Consider the following 12,800-nt stretch of genomic DNA (forward strand, 5'->3'; position numbering starts at 1 on the left):
GTCTAAAAGAGCTGTTACACGAGCTGTGTTTAGGGAGGTATTATTTCCTCATTTCCCAGTTGTCTTTTTTTTTTTAAGAAAGTCTTAAAGGGAGGGTTAAACTTTTAACTTTGGAGAAAAAGATTTGTCCTTTTTCTGAGGTTCTCTAGGTGATTTGGTGTCCTGAGCTGAGACTCACAGGTGCTAAGCTGATGATGGGTGAGGAGGGAAGCATTTGTCCTCACACTGCACGCAGCAGAGCAGATATATGGTATGAAATTCAGTTTAGCAGCTTAAAAATACATGGCTTGGGTTCTGGTATCAGGAAAAACCCTAGCTACATCTTAAAGGCCCTCCTTACCCATACAGGACACTTGAAGCTGTAGGAGACACTTGGCAAGTGAGAAGATGCTTTGAAAGCTTTAAAGGTGCTACATAATCAAACTTGATCTGCTTATTAGTTTCCCCTTTCTTTTCCTGCTCTGAATCCATGCTGGGAATCACCAAGGAGAGATGTCTTTTTATTATCATTCTTTTATTTTCCTGTTGCTTTTCTGCTGCATATACAGTACTTAAAAATGAGATCACCTTCACGTCAGGCATGTACCATGTTTATTAACAGCAAAAAAAGTATTATCTAGGCTTCACTCAAGACCGATTTACAGGATAAATAATTGTTTCAAATTACTTTAAAAAAAAACCAACCAAACAACACCCCCCCAAAGAATAAATTAATAACTTAAGTGATTAGCTGTCCACAGTGATTTGAAAACTTGATAACCATTCAAACAGTGACACCACAAGAAGACACATACTGTACAGTTTGCCACAGATTACTCTTGTCCTTCCTTCTACAAATGGAAATCAAAAAATTAAAAATACTCCTCTTTAAGAACAGTCATAGGCTTTGAAACACACAAAACGTCCCTGCGAATCGGCTGCTGATGCAACAGCTTCACAGCCAGGGCTCCAACACCTCCTCGCAGCAGGTTAAGAAACAAATGGAGAAAACTACCCTAATCTGACTGGGTCTGTTCCCACACAATGATGCCCAAAGGTCCCACAAAATGATGGCAAAGTCATGTTGACTTTGCCAAGGGCTGGGCTGAGTGGGATATAACTACTCTAAAGGTTTGGTCCTAACCCTACGGGATTCATCGACAGGCTCCCCGTGGAGCCCAGGGTCCTGCTCCCTTCCCCTCTCTGCAGTGTGGCTCAACCACCATGTCCATACTACTCTCAAAAAACCCATGGTATTGCCAGGGTAAATGGGGCAGCAGAACGCTGAAAACTGTGCAAATGACATTTCCCCCACCCCCCTCAGTCAGAAGAAAATCCTGCCAAGCTTTTTTCACCTTGGTAGCTAGGGATGAAGGGGTTTTTAATGAGTTCTGCAGAGCGGGATGTGTCGGTGCCATATATGATGCTGGGCATGACAACAGGGTAGCACCACATGCTGCCAAGCCATTGCCTGCAGACTCGAAACAGCTCTTTGCATTATTAGATGTCAATTAATTACACCTCATGACACACCTGTGAGGTGGGGAAATAAGTACTAAAAACCTTCATTTTACAAGCCGGAGAAAAAGCAGGATACAGAGTTCACATGAACCCTCTCGTCCCACATGAAGATACAGTGTGGTGTCACCCAGAGAATGACAATAAAAATGATGGTTTCATATCTCCTTGTCTGGGGGAAAACCTCTCCCATATGGTCAACCCACTGACCTACAACAGAACCCGTTGTATGTTAGCAGTGGGCTGCATCAAAAATTAAGAGCCTGCTGATGGGAGCAAGTCTGTTGAGAAGCTTTTTTAGCTAAAGAGATGGAGCCATGCAACCCAGCTTCTGTTTCAGATATTACTGGCTGGTGTTAAAACTTGAACACCACGTGCCAGGACCAGCTGGCCGTGGGCTGGAAGGGGACAGCCGTATTGTGACACCTTGCTACATATCAACTTTTCTCAAGAGAAGACACTAAATCAGCAACCTGATCGACAGTACAACACTAGGACTTGTGAACAAGGAGATGAAATTGTGACTACAATGATGAGACACCAAGGATAGGCTGATAGAGGGATGAACTGCTCCAGACCAAGGAGGAGTCGTGATCAAAAAGTGCACATCTTGACCTGCAAGAGCCTCATTAACATTTGCAAGATCATTGTGTACATCTGGCAAGGTTGAGCAGAGAAGAGAGGCACTCAGACTCATCAGAAACCCTAAATTGGCTTATTGGCCCTTGTGATTTGATGCTGGACTGGTCCCTCTGATTTTTTTGACGGCCCTTTGACGACCATGTGTGTTCTCTGGCTGGTGCCAGAGTTAGGCTTTGCTCTTCCCCTGTGCTGTAGAACTCAGGCTTCTCCATAATCACAGCTCTGCTGCATCCATCTCACCTAGGCAGCATCCCTTCAATGGGACACACACTGTGGGTGTCAGCTTTTACACAGAATGGTACTTTTACATCACCAGGTGGGAAAACACCAACGCAATGCAAGCACAACTTGAGAAAACCATCCTTTTACTTGCCTCCTGGGCCAGAAAGTTCAGACAGCACCTGGGAACTATTTTAATATCTTCCATAAGACCTGGACATGGCTGTATCCCGCTCCCCACCCAAGGAGACATGATCATTGAATAGTCAAAACAAGCCAACTCTTCCTGGTATGCCAGGGTGTGGAGTTGGCATGGGTTTGCTCAGAGGTCTGGATCTAGCCTGACAAATACACAGGTTCAAGCTGTCTCCCAGTTGCTAGAACTACCTGTCCATGTCCTAGATGACTTGTTCTGGGCCAGCCAGCCCTTTCCCAGGTGCAAGGGATGGCCCAGCGTGGATTAGGTCTTCTCACTGGGAAGTATGGCCTTAGGGATTGAGCTGTGCACCTTGCCGCTTGGCTTCATGGCCCTGCACCTGTTTTGGATGTTACAGGGCTCCAAGCAACACCTTGGGCCCCCTCCCTCACATGGAGGAGTCTCCACACCAGCAGCACAGGGTCTCAGTATGGAAGAGATGCTCCAAGCAGGGTCAGCTATGGGGTTGACCTAGACTGGTCCTGAAAACCTCCAAGGATGAAGATGGCACCTCAAGGGATGACCCTGTGAAACCACGGCACTGCTGCCCCATGAACAGCTCATGGGAGCCCCTCAGCAAGGTGTCTCCCAGCATGTCCTGGTCCCCACACATTTCTTGTAGGGTTTCTCCTGCCCAGCTCAGAGCTGGGTGAATAGCCCAAGCATTACTGAATGCCAGAGCACAGGCATCACGTTGTCAGGCAGGATGACCCTCTTGAGAGTGAAGCACCCAAGAGTGGTGGAAGTTCCTGTCCCACCAGTGCATGGCTTCTACTGAGCATTCCACAACCCACAAATCTCTGCACATCTTACCCAAGACACAGGCTAAAGGAGCACATTGTGAGGACCAAGACCCAAACCTTACTGGCAAACTCCCCTTCCTTCTCTTGTCACAACCTCATGTTCTCTCATATCTCACCCTTGCCAGTGGCTGGTGGCCCAGAGTTCAAATCCATCCCACTTAGCTCCCAGACAAGCCAAACAGCCTTCTCTATCTTTTGGTTCTGATTCTGCATTTGGCCCTATTTGCCAGACTCCCAGCTTTGCCCTAGCACACTCTGTGCTCATACTTTATTCTCTTTTGCCAACTTGAGAATAAGCCTAAGCCTGGCATCTATTTAGAGCTGGAAATGTATTTCCCACTGAACACTCAAATGCCAGTTCAGAGCAAATCAGCTCCAAGGCAGCTCACACATCTCACCAGACAGAGGAATGATGAGCAACATTTGCATACTCACAGCAAGAGATACACATTCTGGGAGACTTTTGCCTTTAAAACCACCTGCTTAGTCATTTTCAAGCTTGGGGAAAGCTTTGAGCCATGGACCCGGTGCTTCATAAAACTAAACACTGAGGTCATGGTGCTTGTCCCACGGACAACCCTTCTCCATGAGCACACACACATGCAAGCACATCCCTTTTCTAAATCAAACCGTAGAGCTGTAAAGCAGGCTCTGATGTGAAAGCTCAAGCCAGTTTAATTTCAATTAAAATGAATAATTCGCAATGTTCTCAGTTTCCTTAAATACCTATTTCTAACAAAGGAGCCTGTCATACTTGAGAATCCAAGTATAAAGTGGATGTGATAAACTCAATGCCTTCAGGACAAAGTTCTTGGCAGTCCGTGTAATTAAAGCAGCTGCTTTTCAATATGGTTTAAGACTAAATACTGCACAAACATTAATCACCAGGGACTGCTGTAATCAGCTTGGCAATCGTCATGGGTGACTATTTCCACTGAAGCCATTGATTACTTCATGCTTTCAGGAGGGGTTGATTCAGTCATGTCTATGTGGCACAGAGTCTGTGGGCTTCTGCTTAGTTTGGTGGGGCTGTTTGCTTGGTGCTTTGCAGAGAAAAAGGCAGAGGAATGCATCTGTTTCAGTGAAAACACAGACTTTGCTGCAAAGCAGAGAGGGACCAGCAACCAGCAGTTGTTAAGTAGCTGCTTTTGGGCCGTTCTGGTCCTTGGTCTGCCAAACGCAATGGACCAGTTACTAGGGATGCTTATGACAGCAAATTATCAAAACACAGGGTCTGAGCCTGGGAAAAGAGCTATCCCATGCCAGTGGTTGCCCCATGAACAAAGACATTTGTGAAACGTGGAGAAAATGGTCTAGTTTCTCCAGTACCACAAAAGGCTTTTCCATTCTTAATTGACTCCTTGGATTACACGGGGGAGTGGGCACTGGATGCACCTAGTCCCAGTGCAGAAGCACAGGGCACCCACTCAGCAACTTGCACTCAAACCCACTGTGATCTCTCTCAAGCCACTAAAGCTAACAGCTTTGAAGAAGAAATAGGAAAAAATCAGCTTCCCAGTAGTGACATTCTTTTTGGTGGGGACGAGGAGCTCTATCCCAGATGGGTGAATGCACACTTCAATGGGCTCTGGATCAGGTCCAATGTTTAGCCCCCCCTGAAACGCAGAGATAAAAGGGGCAATGGAAATACAAAGTACTGTGTTCTAGTCTTCATTTTGTCAACTCACCAGGCAAGTGGGCAAGCATCCAGCAGAAGGCAATGGCCCTTGCAGGCTGTAACACACCCCCTGACCTTTAGAAAGCATCTGACTGTGCTAAATCTTTCCCTTTGGGGCTTTGGGTTTTTTTCCCTTCTAGTAATTACTATTATTAGCATAAACATTAGGGTATTTGCTTCGTTGTTTCTATAAAAGTCTAGCACTTCAATGTCTCAACAGGGTTGTCAGAGCTTTTCCATTAACATCCCTCCCTTGCATGGCATATGAGAAGAAAATACAAAATGGTGTCGAAAGTTCAAGACTTATTTTACCAGCACACAGCAGCACACAGCCCTTAAGGGACTGCTATCCTATCCCCATGTGGGTCACGTCTGGCCCTTTCCAAGCTCAGACCAAGATTAAGCAAATGTGTTAATGCTTAAGCATTAATAACCAATACAACTTGGTGGTGTTGATGGAACACAGAGCCCACGGTGCTGGGAGGGGTTCCGCTTGCAGAAAGAATAGCTCCAGCTCTTTAATAAATATTATTACCTAATCTTTCTAATGTCTCCTTCATTTGGCTCTTGGTTTGCGGTCAGCCTGTTTATTCATGTCAGCGCTTGCTGTCTGGCAATCAGGCTGCTCCATGGCAATCATTAGTTCTTCCTGTTTTCATGAGATCATGAATTATTATCTCTGCATTAAACTGTCTCCTCCTTCTCTTCTCTCTGTGCTCAGCAGCTGCCTGGCGAGCGATCCCAAAGCCTGGACGTGTTAAGGATGCTGGCAAGGGACAACAGCAGACTCCCACCCATAATTAGAACCTAGGGCCATTGATGTCAGCAAGCCCCATTTCTGTGTTGAAGAAACATTGCTGAAGATGAGGGGAAAACAGTTCAGCCTTTTGCACCCTCCACAAACCAACCACAATGCGACGTTAAAGCTCATACTGAAACGCCCTGCCCTGACTCTCCTGACCAACCTCTTCCCAAGCCTATGATCTCACCATCAACCAACATTTCAATTACTCTTCTCCTTTCTTCCAAGAAACATTCCACCAAACCTCTTCACCCAGGACCAACCTCTGCAGTACACCACCTGCCTTCTCCCAGTCCTCACAGCAGCCTTCCACTCCCTTCTTGTCACTCATCCTTATGCCAGCCCACATACACAGGGTCTCCAGAGCCTCCCTGCCCCCTTATACTCAAACACAGAGCTTCTCACAATGGCCACGACGTAGTACTCTTACTCTATGGGCTTCTTTTGGTGCCACAAAAGGCAAATTTTGGTTTTTAGGGTCAGATTCACAGGAATTGGTTTCAGACAGGCAGTGGGTCAGTGCTTAAATTCTACCTTCCAAAGCCAATCCCTCCAGCCCCTTCCAAAACCAATCCCTCCAGCCCGTTCACTTTGAGAGTTAATGGAGAATATGAACAGAAGACACCCCAACAAACTCATGAGAGCATGTGCTGGCATGTATGTGTGTGTAGGATGGGGCAAGTCCTGGGCTCCTACGTCAGCTCAATGGGATGGTGGGGATGGTGTGTCAAGGTCCTGAAGGCTAACAACCCCAACCAAAACCTTGGGGGCTGTCCAGCCAAGAGCAGAGGTTTTGAACATATTATTTACAAGAAACAGGACAACAAAAGTGATTTCAAAAGCAATCGTCCTTGCTCAGTTTTGGGACTGGGAGGAGGCAGAGAAGAGGACAACCCTAAGGAGTGGATAATCAGAGCTGGGCAATGATATCCAATGGGAGATGCTGCAAAACTGCGTGGCGTGGTTTAGGGTACGATATGGAAGAAGACGGGGAGAGATGATGCAGTGTTAGAACACACAAGGTGGCTTTAATAGCTGTAAGGAAAAGATGTGTAGGGTGAAACCTGGTATTGCTAAGTCAAAGTTCCTGGATAGTGCATCCAGCAGCTAAAGCACAAACCTAGCCACCAAACATAGTTGGCCTTTATCACTGGCAAACAGTATCCGCCAAGTCTTCCCCTGAAATTAAGTTTTGTTTTAAGAGAAAAAAAAGAAACCAATGACACCCCCTCCCCTCCACAGACAAGTCTTAGAAATCCAGCCCAAGTGGGTCTGGCAGCCCAGCGAGGCCACAGCTGGGGAAAACCAAGAGGACATTGGCCTGTTTCGCTGCCTGCCGCAGGCACTACTGCTTCATGCTCTTGGCAGGCTCCGAGGACTGCCGCACATCGGTCCACTCCTGCATGGTGCTCTGCAGCGCCTGTGTCTTCTCCTTGTCCACTTGCACGTAATCAACCTTCTCATCTGAGGCGACTGACGAGGTGGAGGGCTGTGGGGAGGAGAAACAGGGCACCGTCTGGTCACTCATCAGCTCCCTGCTCTTCCCTCTCGCTCCTTTCTGCAGCAGCACAGCGGGTGCCACAAGCCCACCAGAACCATTCCTACTTTCTCGAAGTCTTCACAGCTCATCTCCTTCCCTTTAACCTCCCAAAGACACTTGGATGAAGGATTTCAATCTGCTCTGCCTCTTGCTGTCATGAGACTGCAGTGCAGTGGGAGGGTACAAACAGCATGTGGGTCTCTACCTTCTCACAAACTTTGGGACATGAATGTTTGTTTGTAATGGTGTTCTCTAACTGCTGATTTTTTGAGTTCAGCCTTTCATCTTGCTCATTTTCCTGTAATCTCCAGAACTCTTGGAGACACAGATAAAAATACCAGCTCTATACCTTTTAGTTGTGCTGACTCTGCCCACCTATGGCACGAGCTCATTTTTCTCCCCAAAACAATAGATATGTTTGCAGGGTCTCCCAAGAGAAAAAGGAGATACTTTTTACCCTAATTTCTGGAGTTCTGAAGTTTTTTCTGACTTTATAAGCATTTCAGAGGACCTCCATCTGCTTGTAACTGGAGCCATATCATGCTTTTTAGTGGTCTAAAATCACTTTTCCAGAACGGGATATAATTTAAATGGGTGGTATTTGAAGAAATATTGCTGGGCAGGAAGAAACCATCAAGGGACAACTGTCAAATAATAAAAGGACCTAACCAGGGGGATGCTTTGCCTAGGAAACAAGGCAGTGTTTGAGAAAGTGAGGCCAACTCACAAATGGTTGCCACAAAGGTTTATACAACCCTAATCCTTCACCTTTCGGGTGTAAAATCCAAGTCTGGTCTAGGAGGAGCTGTTGTTTTAAAGGAGGAAAAAACCAATTCTTATCCTTCTTGGGGTACCTCCTGACGGCTTTTCAATATATAGTCTCCAGCTGAATTTGTGGTCTCATCAGCATCCCTGAACCCTGCACATCCATGCTTCTGCTTTACACTGCCAGCAAAGCTGCAGACATGCAAGAGAGTGTTTGACCTAGAGTAAATATAGCAGTGGGTCACAGAATGGTTTGGGTTGGAAGGGACCTTAAAGATCATCTCATTTCAACCATGCCATGGGCAGAAACACCTTCCACTAGACCAGGTTGCTCTAAGCCCCATCCAACCTGGCCTTGAAGACTTCCAGGGATGTGGCAACCAAAGCTTCTTTGGGCAGTCTGTTCAAGTGCCTCACTACCCTCACAGTAAAAAATTTCTTTCTAATATCTAATCTAAACCTGCCCTCTGACAGTTTGAAGGCATTACCTCTTGTAGTGTCACTGTATGCCCTTGTCAAAACTCCCTCTCCACCTCTCTTGTAGCCCCTTGAGGCACTGGAAAATGGTTTAAGGTCTCCTTGGAGCCTTTTCTCCTTCAGATTGAACAATCCCACCTGTCCTAGCCTGCCTCCATAGTAGAGGTGCTCCAGCCCTTTGAGCATCAGAGATTCCTGAGACCACAGTCCAGGCTTTGGACCATGCTGTTGCCAATGTGCATAGAACACCTTAAAAATGCATCGCTTTTAGTCAGAAGTTTATAAAATCCCCCATACCTTCCTGTGTGGCCCTGGTGAGCTTGGCTGGAAGTCCAGGGCCAGATAATCCACACTCCCCGAACTCTTTTTAGGCGCTGGGCTGTTGGTACCACTAGGAACAGGAGAAGCAGAAATGGGGTTTTGCTAATGCAGGGAAGAGACAGGAGAGATAATGAGGATTAAAGTGGGAAGGAAGAAAGAAAAAAGGAAATTAACACAAATCCAGAAATGAAACACGTTGGAGGCACCTTTAAAAGAGCCTGGGTATTTGCTCACCTGCCTCTGGGACAAGGATGAGCAAGAACTGCTGGGACACTATAAATGTTGTATATTGTGCTAACAAATATTTCAAGCTCATGCTCTTGATTTCATGCATCAGAGCAGCTCTGCTGCCTTTGTGTTGATTTTCTTCACATGCCTGACAGCAGACGTGGGCTTTAGCATGTCCCTAGAACCACACCTCAGCAAGGCCAGGCCAGCTCTGGGATCTTTGCTAATCACAACCACACTGCACAGAGCACAGATTTCCTCTACCCCACTAGTTACATAGCCTCAAAAATATGCTTCAAGTCAGTAGCTTCACCAAAACAGACAAAATCCCCTCCCTGTAAGCAGTGCCACTCCCTGCTTCTGCTCTGATAGCCCCTGCTCCCACAGAAACATGATGTCAGCAGCTATTAGGGGGAAAAAAATCAACCTTAATTAGGAAAATACACTCTGACAGTCCATATAAATTTTTAAACCCCTCTTAATTCCTGGCAAAGTGGGTGATACATGTTTCTGCTCTCATACACATTTAAAACTCCAATGAGACGTTGCCTTCAGAAGGAAACACCCTGTTTTGTGCATTGAGGGATGCACATAAGGATGTACTCCACACTGTGCTATCTGAGCATTCCATGTCATGAGCGAGGAATGCATCTGCAGAGCTGGGGAGATTGTATGACCTGCCAGAGCCATCTGTCTTAGCTGTGGGGCCCTTACCATGGCCACGTAGTTCTCCTCGCTCTCTCCCGAGTCAGTGCTGGTGATGCTCTGGGAGGAGACAGGGCGACAGTACTGCAGAGAGCCGGCGTTGAAGGACTGCCTGCAAGGACAAGGGGTGAGGTGTTACGGATGGCTGCACGTCCTGCTTGTCCTTTGACAAGCAGGGATGGGAGAGGGCAGCTCCTGAGGCCTGCAACCACCACTGTGATCCAGTCTAGGCATGAGGAAGAGCTGGTGGCACTGAGGTTCTCCAGCCTGTCCTTTCCATGGGTCGGAAATCCTTGGGTTTGGTCTCCTCAATTTTTTCTTTCTAGAATTTTTTAGTAACACCTTGCTTTCTATGTGCCCATAACTCTCCTGCTCTCATCCACACAAATCAGATTCCGCTAACTCCTTCATCTCACAGGAAACATTTAATTGTGAAGGATGGAGGGGCAGCCTTGGTGAAGCCTCTCACCTCCAGCCTCACCACAGCAACAGGCTTTGTTTACTGTACAGGCCCTATCCAAATTTTTTGCCGGAAAACAAATCCTCTGAGGAATTGTCTTTCTTTCAATAGGCCAAATCTAATTATACCGAACAAAATAATGAAATCAGCTTCTGGCATTAAAGCACGTGTCTCAAAAAGCTATTTGTTGCCTTTCAGTAAAGCGGGGTCATATGATTAGCTGATAGGGGAAAAATCCATTAGCTTCTCCAGGGTCAGACCTCTTGTCAATCAAACCCTGCTCGCTGCTTCCCAGCGCAGTGATTTCGGCACACAGCGTTCATGCCCTGCGGTCAGTCTCCACACAATCCGATTTATTAGAGGAGTCATAGCAGCCAAGCTTTGCTTCTGCCTTTTACTGGTCAACATCAGACCATGAATTAGTAGCAGAGCTGGAATTGTGCGAATCCTGTTATTTTTGGCTGGCAGACATAGCTCTGAAGTGCTTTGGTTTAATTTTGCAGACTTCCTTCAGGCTAAGCTTTGCTTTCAAGGCAATCAAAATACAGCTTGGTCAGACCCTGCGAGTCACCCTGTACTTTGAGATGACAGTGGGGTTTTGGGGGGAATAGCTTGGATGTGAAATCATGCCCCCCACACAGCGTGGCTGAGTTAGTCTGGCTCAGCTGAATCATGAATCGTGGCGGACCACAGGTCCCAGGTCAGAGCCACAGCTCTCCAGTAGCTGTCAGATCCCAGAAACAGGAAATGTCTTCAAGGGATCTTAATTAGCTTGTTAGCCACATGCTGGGCTTTCATGTGAAATCCCAACCTAAATGAATTTATCTTCCTGCCACCAGCTCTGATGTGGGGAATGTTTAATCCATGGCAGAGGTGACAGCATGGCTACTTGTGGACGTCAGTAAGAATGAGACCAGAGAGCTGCTGTTGAAGCAAAGCAAGAATTCATCCCCCAGCCATTACTCACGTTGGCCTGGACCAGGATTTTGTGACTGGCGATTTGAAGGGAAGCTCATCAATGACAGTGTTGTTCCTCAGGTCCAGCGGTGATGGCTTTGCTGGGGGGGGGAAAAGCCTTTATTCAGAGGCAGCATGTTCCTACAATTCAGCATCCATGACTGGCATGGAAGTGTCCCCAACAGATGGCTGATTACTTCCCATTCTACTAGTCAGCTCCCCAGCCCTCCCTGTTGATGACAAATACCCCGAACCAAAACCCCTGTGCTCATTTATGCCAGAACTGGGAGAAAACAGTGAATTTCTCCCTCTGGTCCACAGCTCCAAAGTGGATGGGTAGTCCCAAAAGGGGAATGTATCTTCTAGGGGATAGAGATCTGCTAAAAATGCCCAAACCCCAAAACCACTCATTAGGTATCTGTGGTAACTAATGCACTAGATGGGAACAAGATCAGGCTCTGCCAGGCCTGAACTGCCCCTGGGTGGAGTGTTTTCCCATAGGGAATGGGAAAGGACATCTGCAGGGTAGTGTGAAAGCTCTTCTCATTGTGGATGGTTCATTAGGTGGAAGAATTCTATGCTCCCACCCCAGCGCTTGCATGGAGTGTTCATGGGGTTAGGTGTTGACACCTAGAGATGGGAGCCCTCCTCCTCAGGATCTCCTTGGCCACCTGCCAGACAATGGATTAGGGAGACATTTGGAGAATGTCAGCAGAGCCCTGAAGGAAGAACTGCCTGGAAACAGCCAATAGGAAACTGCAGGAAAAACTTGTGTCATCTGAATACAACATTAAGATTTTGGGGTGGAGCACAGGGAAGGGTGCAGGCCAAGGGGCTGAAATCCTGCCTGTGACATGCATCTCCTCTAAAGGCCTGGAAGGGTTTGAGATGGACTGTTCAAGCACCATGAAAGCTACATTTGCACTACAGAGCTTCTGAAAGAGGAAGGGGATGGGGGACATCTGAAGGTCTGACTGTACTGGCAGTAGTAAAGTGCACCCCACCTAGGACTGGACACAACTTCACAGATGTAGTCTGAAGTATTAAGAGAACAGAAGGATTCCTGGGAAGATTTGTGCACAACCAAAGGTTCTTACCTTTCCGGTCGGGTTTGAGGTTGCGGTTGACTGGCGGGGGTTGGATTTCACTCAGCCGTCGGTGGCACTGAGCCACGGCTCCTCCTTTGTGCACGGGAAGGGTGGCCGAGGACAAGCCCACCAGGTCAAAGTGATGCGGCCCAGGGCTCATGGGGATGTAGAGACTTTGGGCATTGTCGTTGGCTTTCTCGGCGTGGATTAGGGGCGAGGAACCAGGGTTCATGGGGACGTAGTTGTCCTCGGAGTCGGTGCTGTGGGAGCGGGCCACCACAGCCTTGGCCTGCTGGGGGAGGACGTGCTGTGAGCATCAGGCACTGCCCAACCCCATCCACTACAAACCCTTCATTTCATCATAACCAACAACGTCTGAGGGGAGACTCACTCCAAAATCTAAGCACAAAGGGAAGGAATGA

At 47.3% G+C, this 12,800-nt stretch overlaps 1 protein-coding gene across 5 annotated transcripts in view; it reads right to left on the reverse strand.

Annotated features, from left to right (window-relative positions):
* Positions 1–497: 497 nt before the first annotated feature.
* GAB2 (GRB2 associated binding protein 2) overlaps positions 498–12,800 on the reverse strand; it is a 93,513-nt gene continuing 81,210 nt past the window's right edge. For 2 of the 5 annotated variants that reach the window (XM_059838445.1, XM_059838443.1), the window contains exons 6-10: positions 12,388–12,667; positions 11,301–11,391; positions 9,883–9,985; positions 8,917–9,042; positions 498–7,326 (exon numbers count right to left, since the gene is read on the reverse strand). In XM_059838445.1, coding sequence (XP_059694428.1) covers positions 7,183–7,326; positions 8,917–9,042; positions 9,883–9,985; positions 11,301–11,391; positions 12,388–12,667 — 744 coding nt within the window. In that variant the 3' untranslated portion in view covers positions 498–7,182. Of the gene's footprint in view, positions 7,327–8,916; positions 9,043–9,882; positions 9,986–11,300; positions 11,392–12,387; positions 12,671–12,800 lie in introns of all 5 variants that reach the window. The other 3 variants (XM_059838444.1, XM_059838442.1, XR_009485319.1) reach the window with 2 other exon arrangements.

This window comes from Haemorhous mexicanus, chromosome 2 (genome assembly GCF_027477595.1).
Source record: "Haemorhous mexicanus isolate bHaeMex1 chromosome 2, bHaeMex1.pri, whole genome shotgun sequence".
NCBI classification, from domain to species: Eukaryota; Metazoa; Chordata; class Aves; order Passeriformes; family Fringillidae; genus Haemorhous; species Haemorhous mexicanus.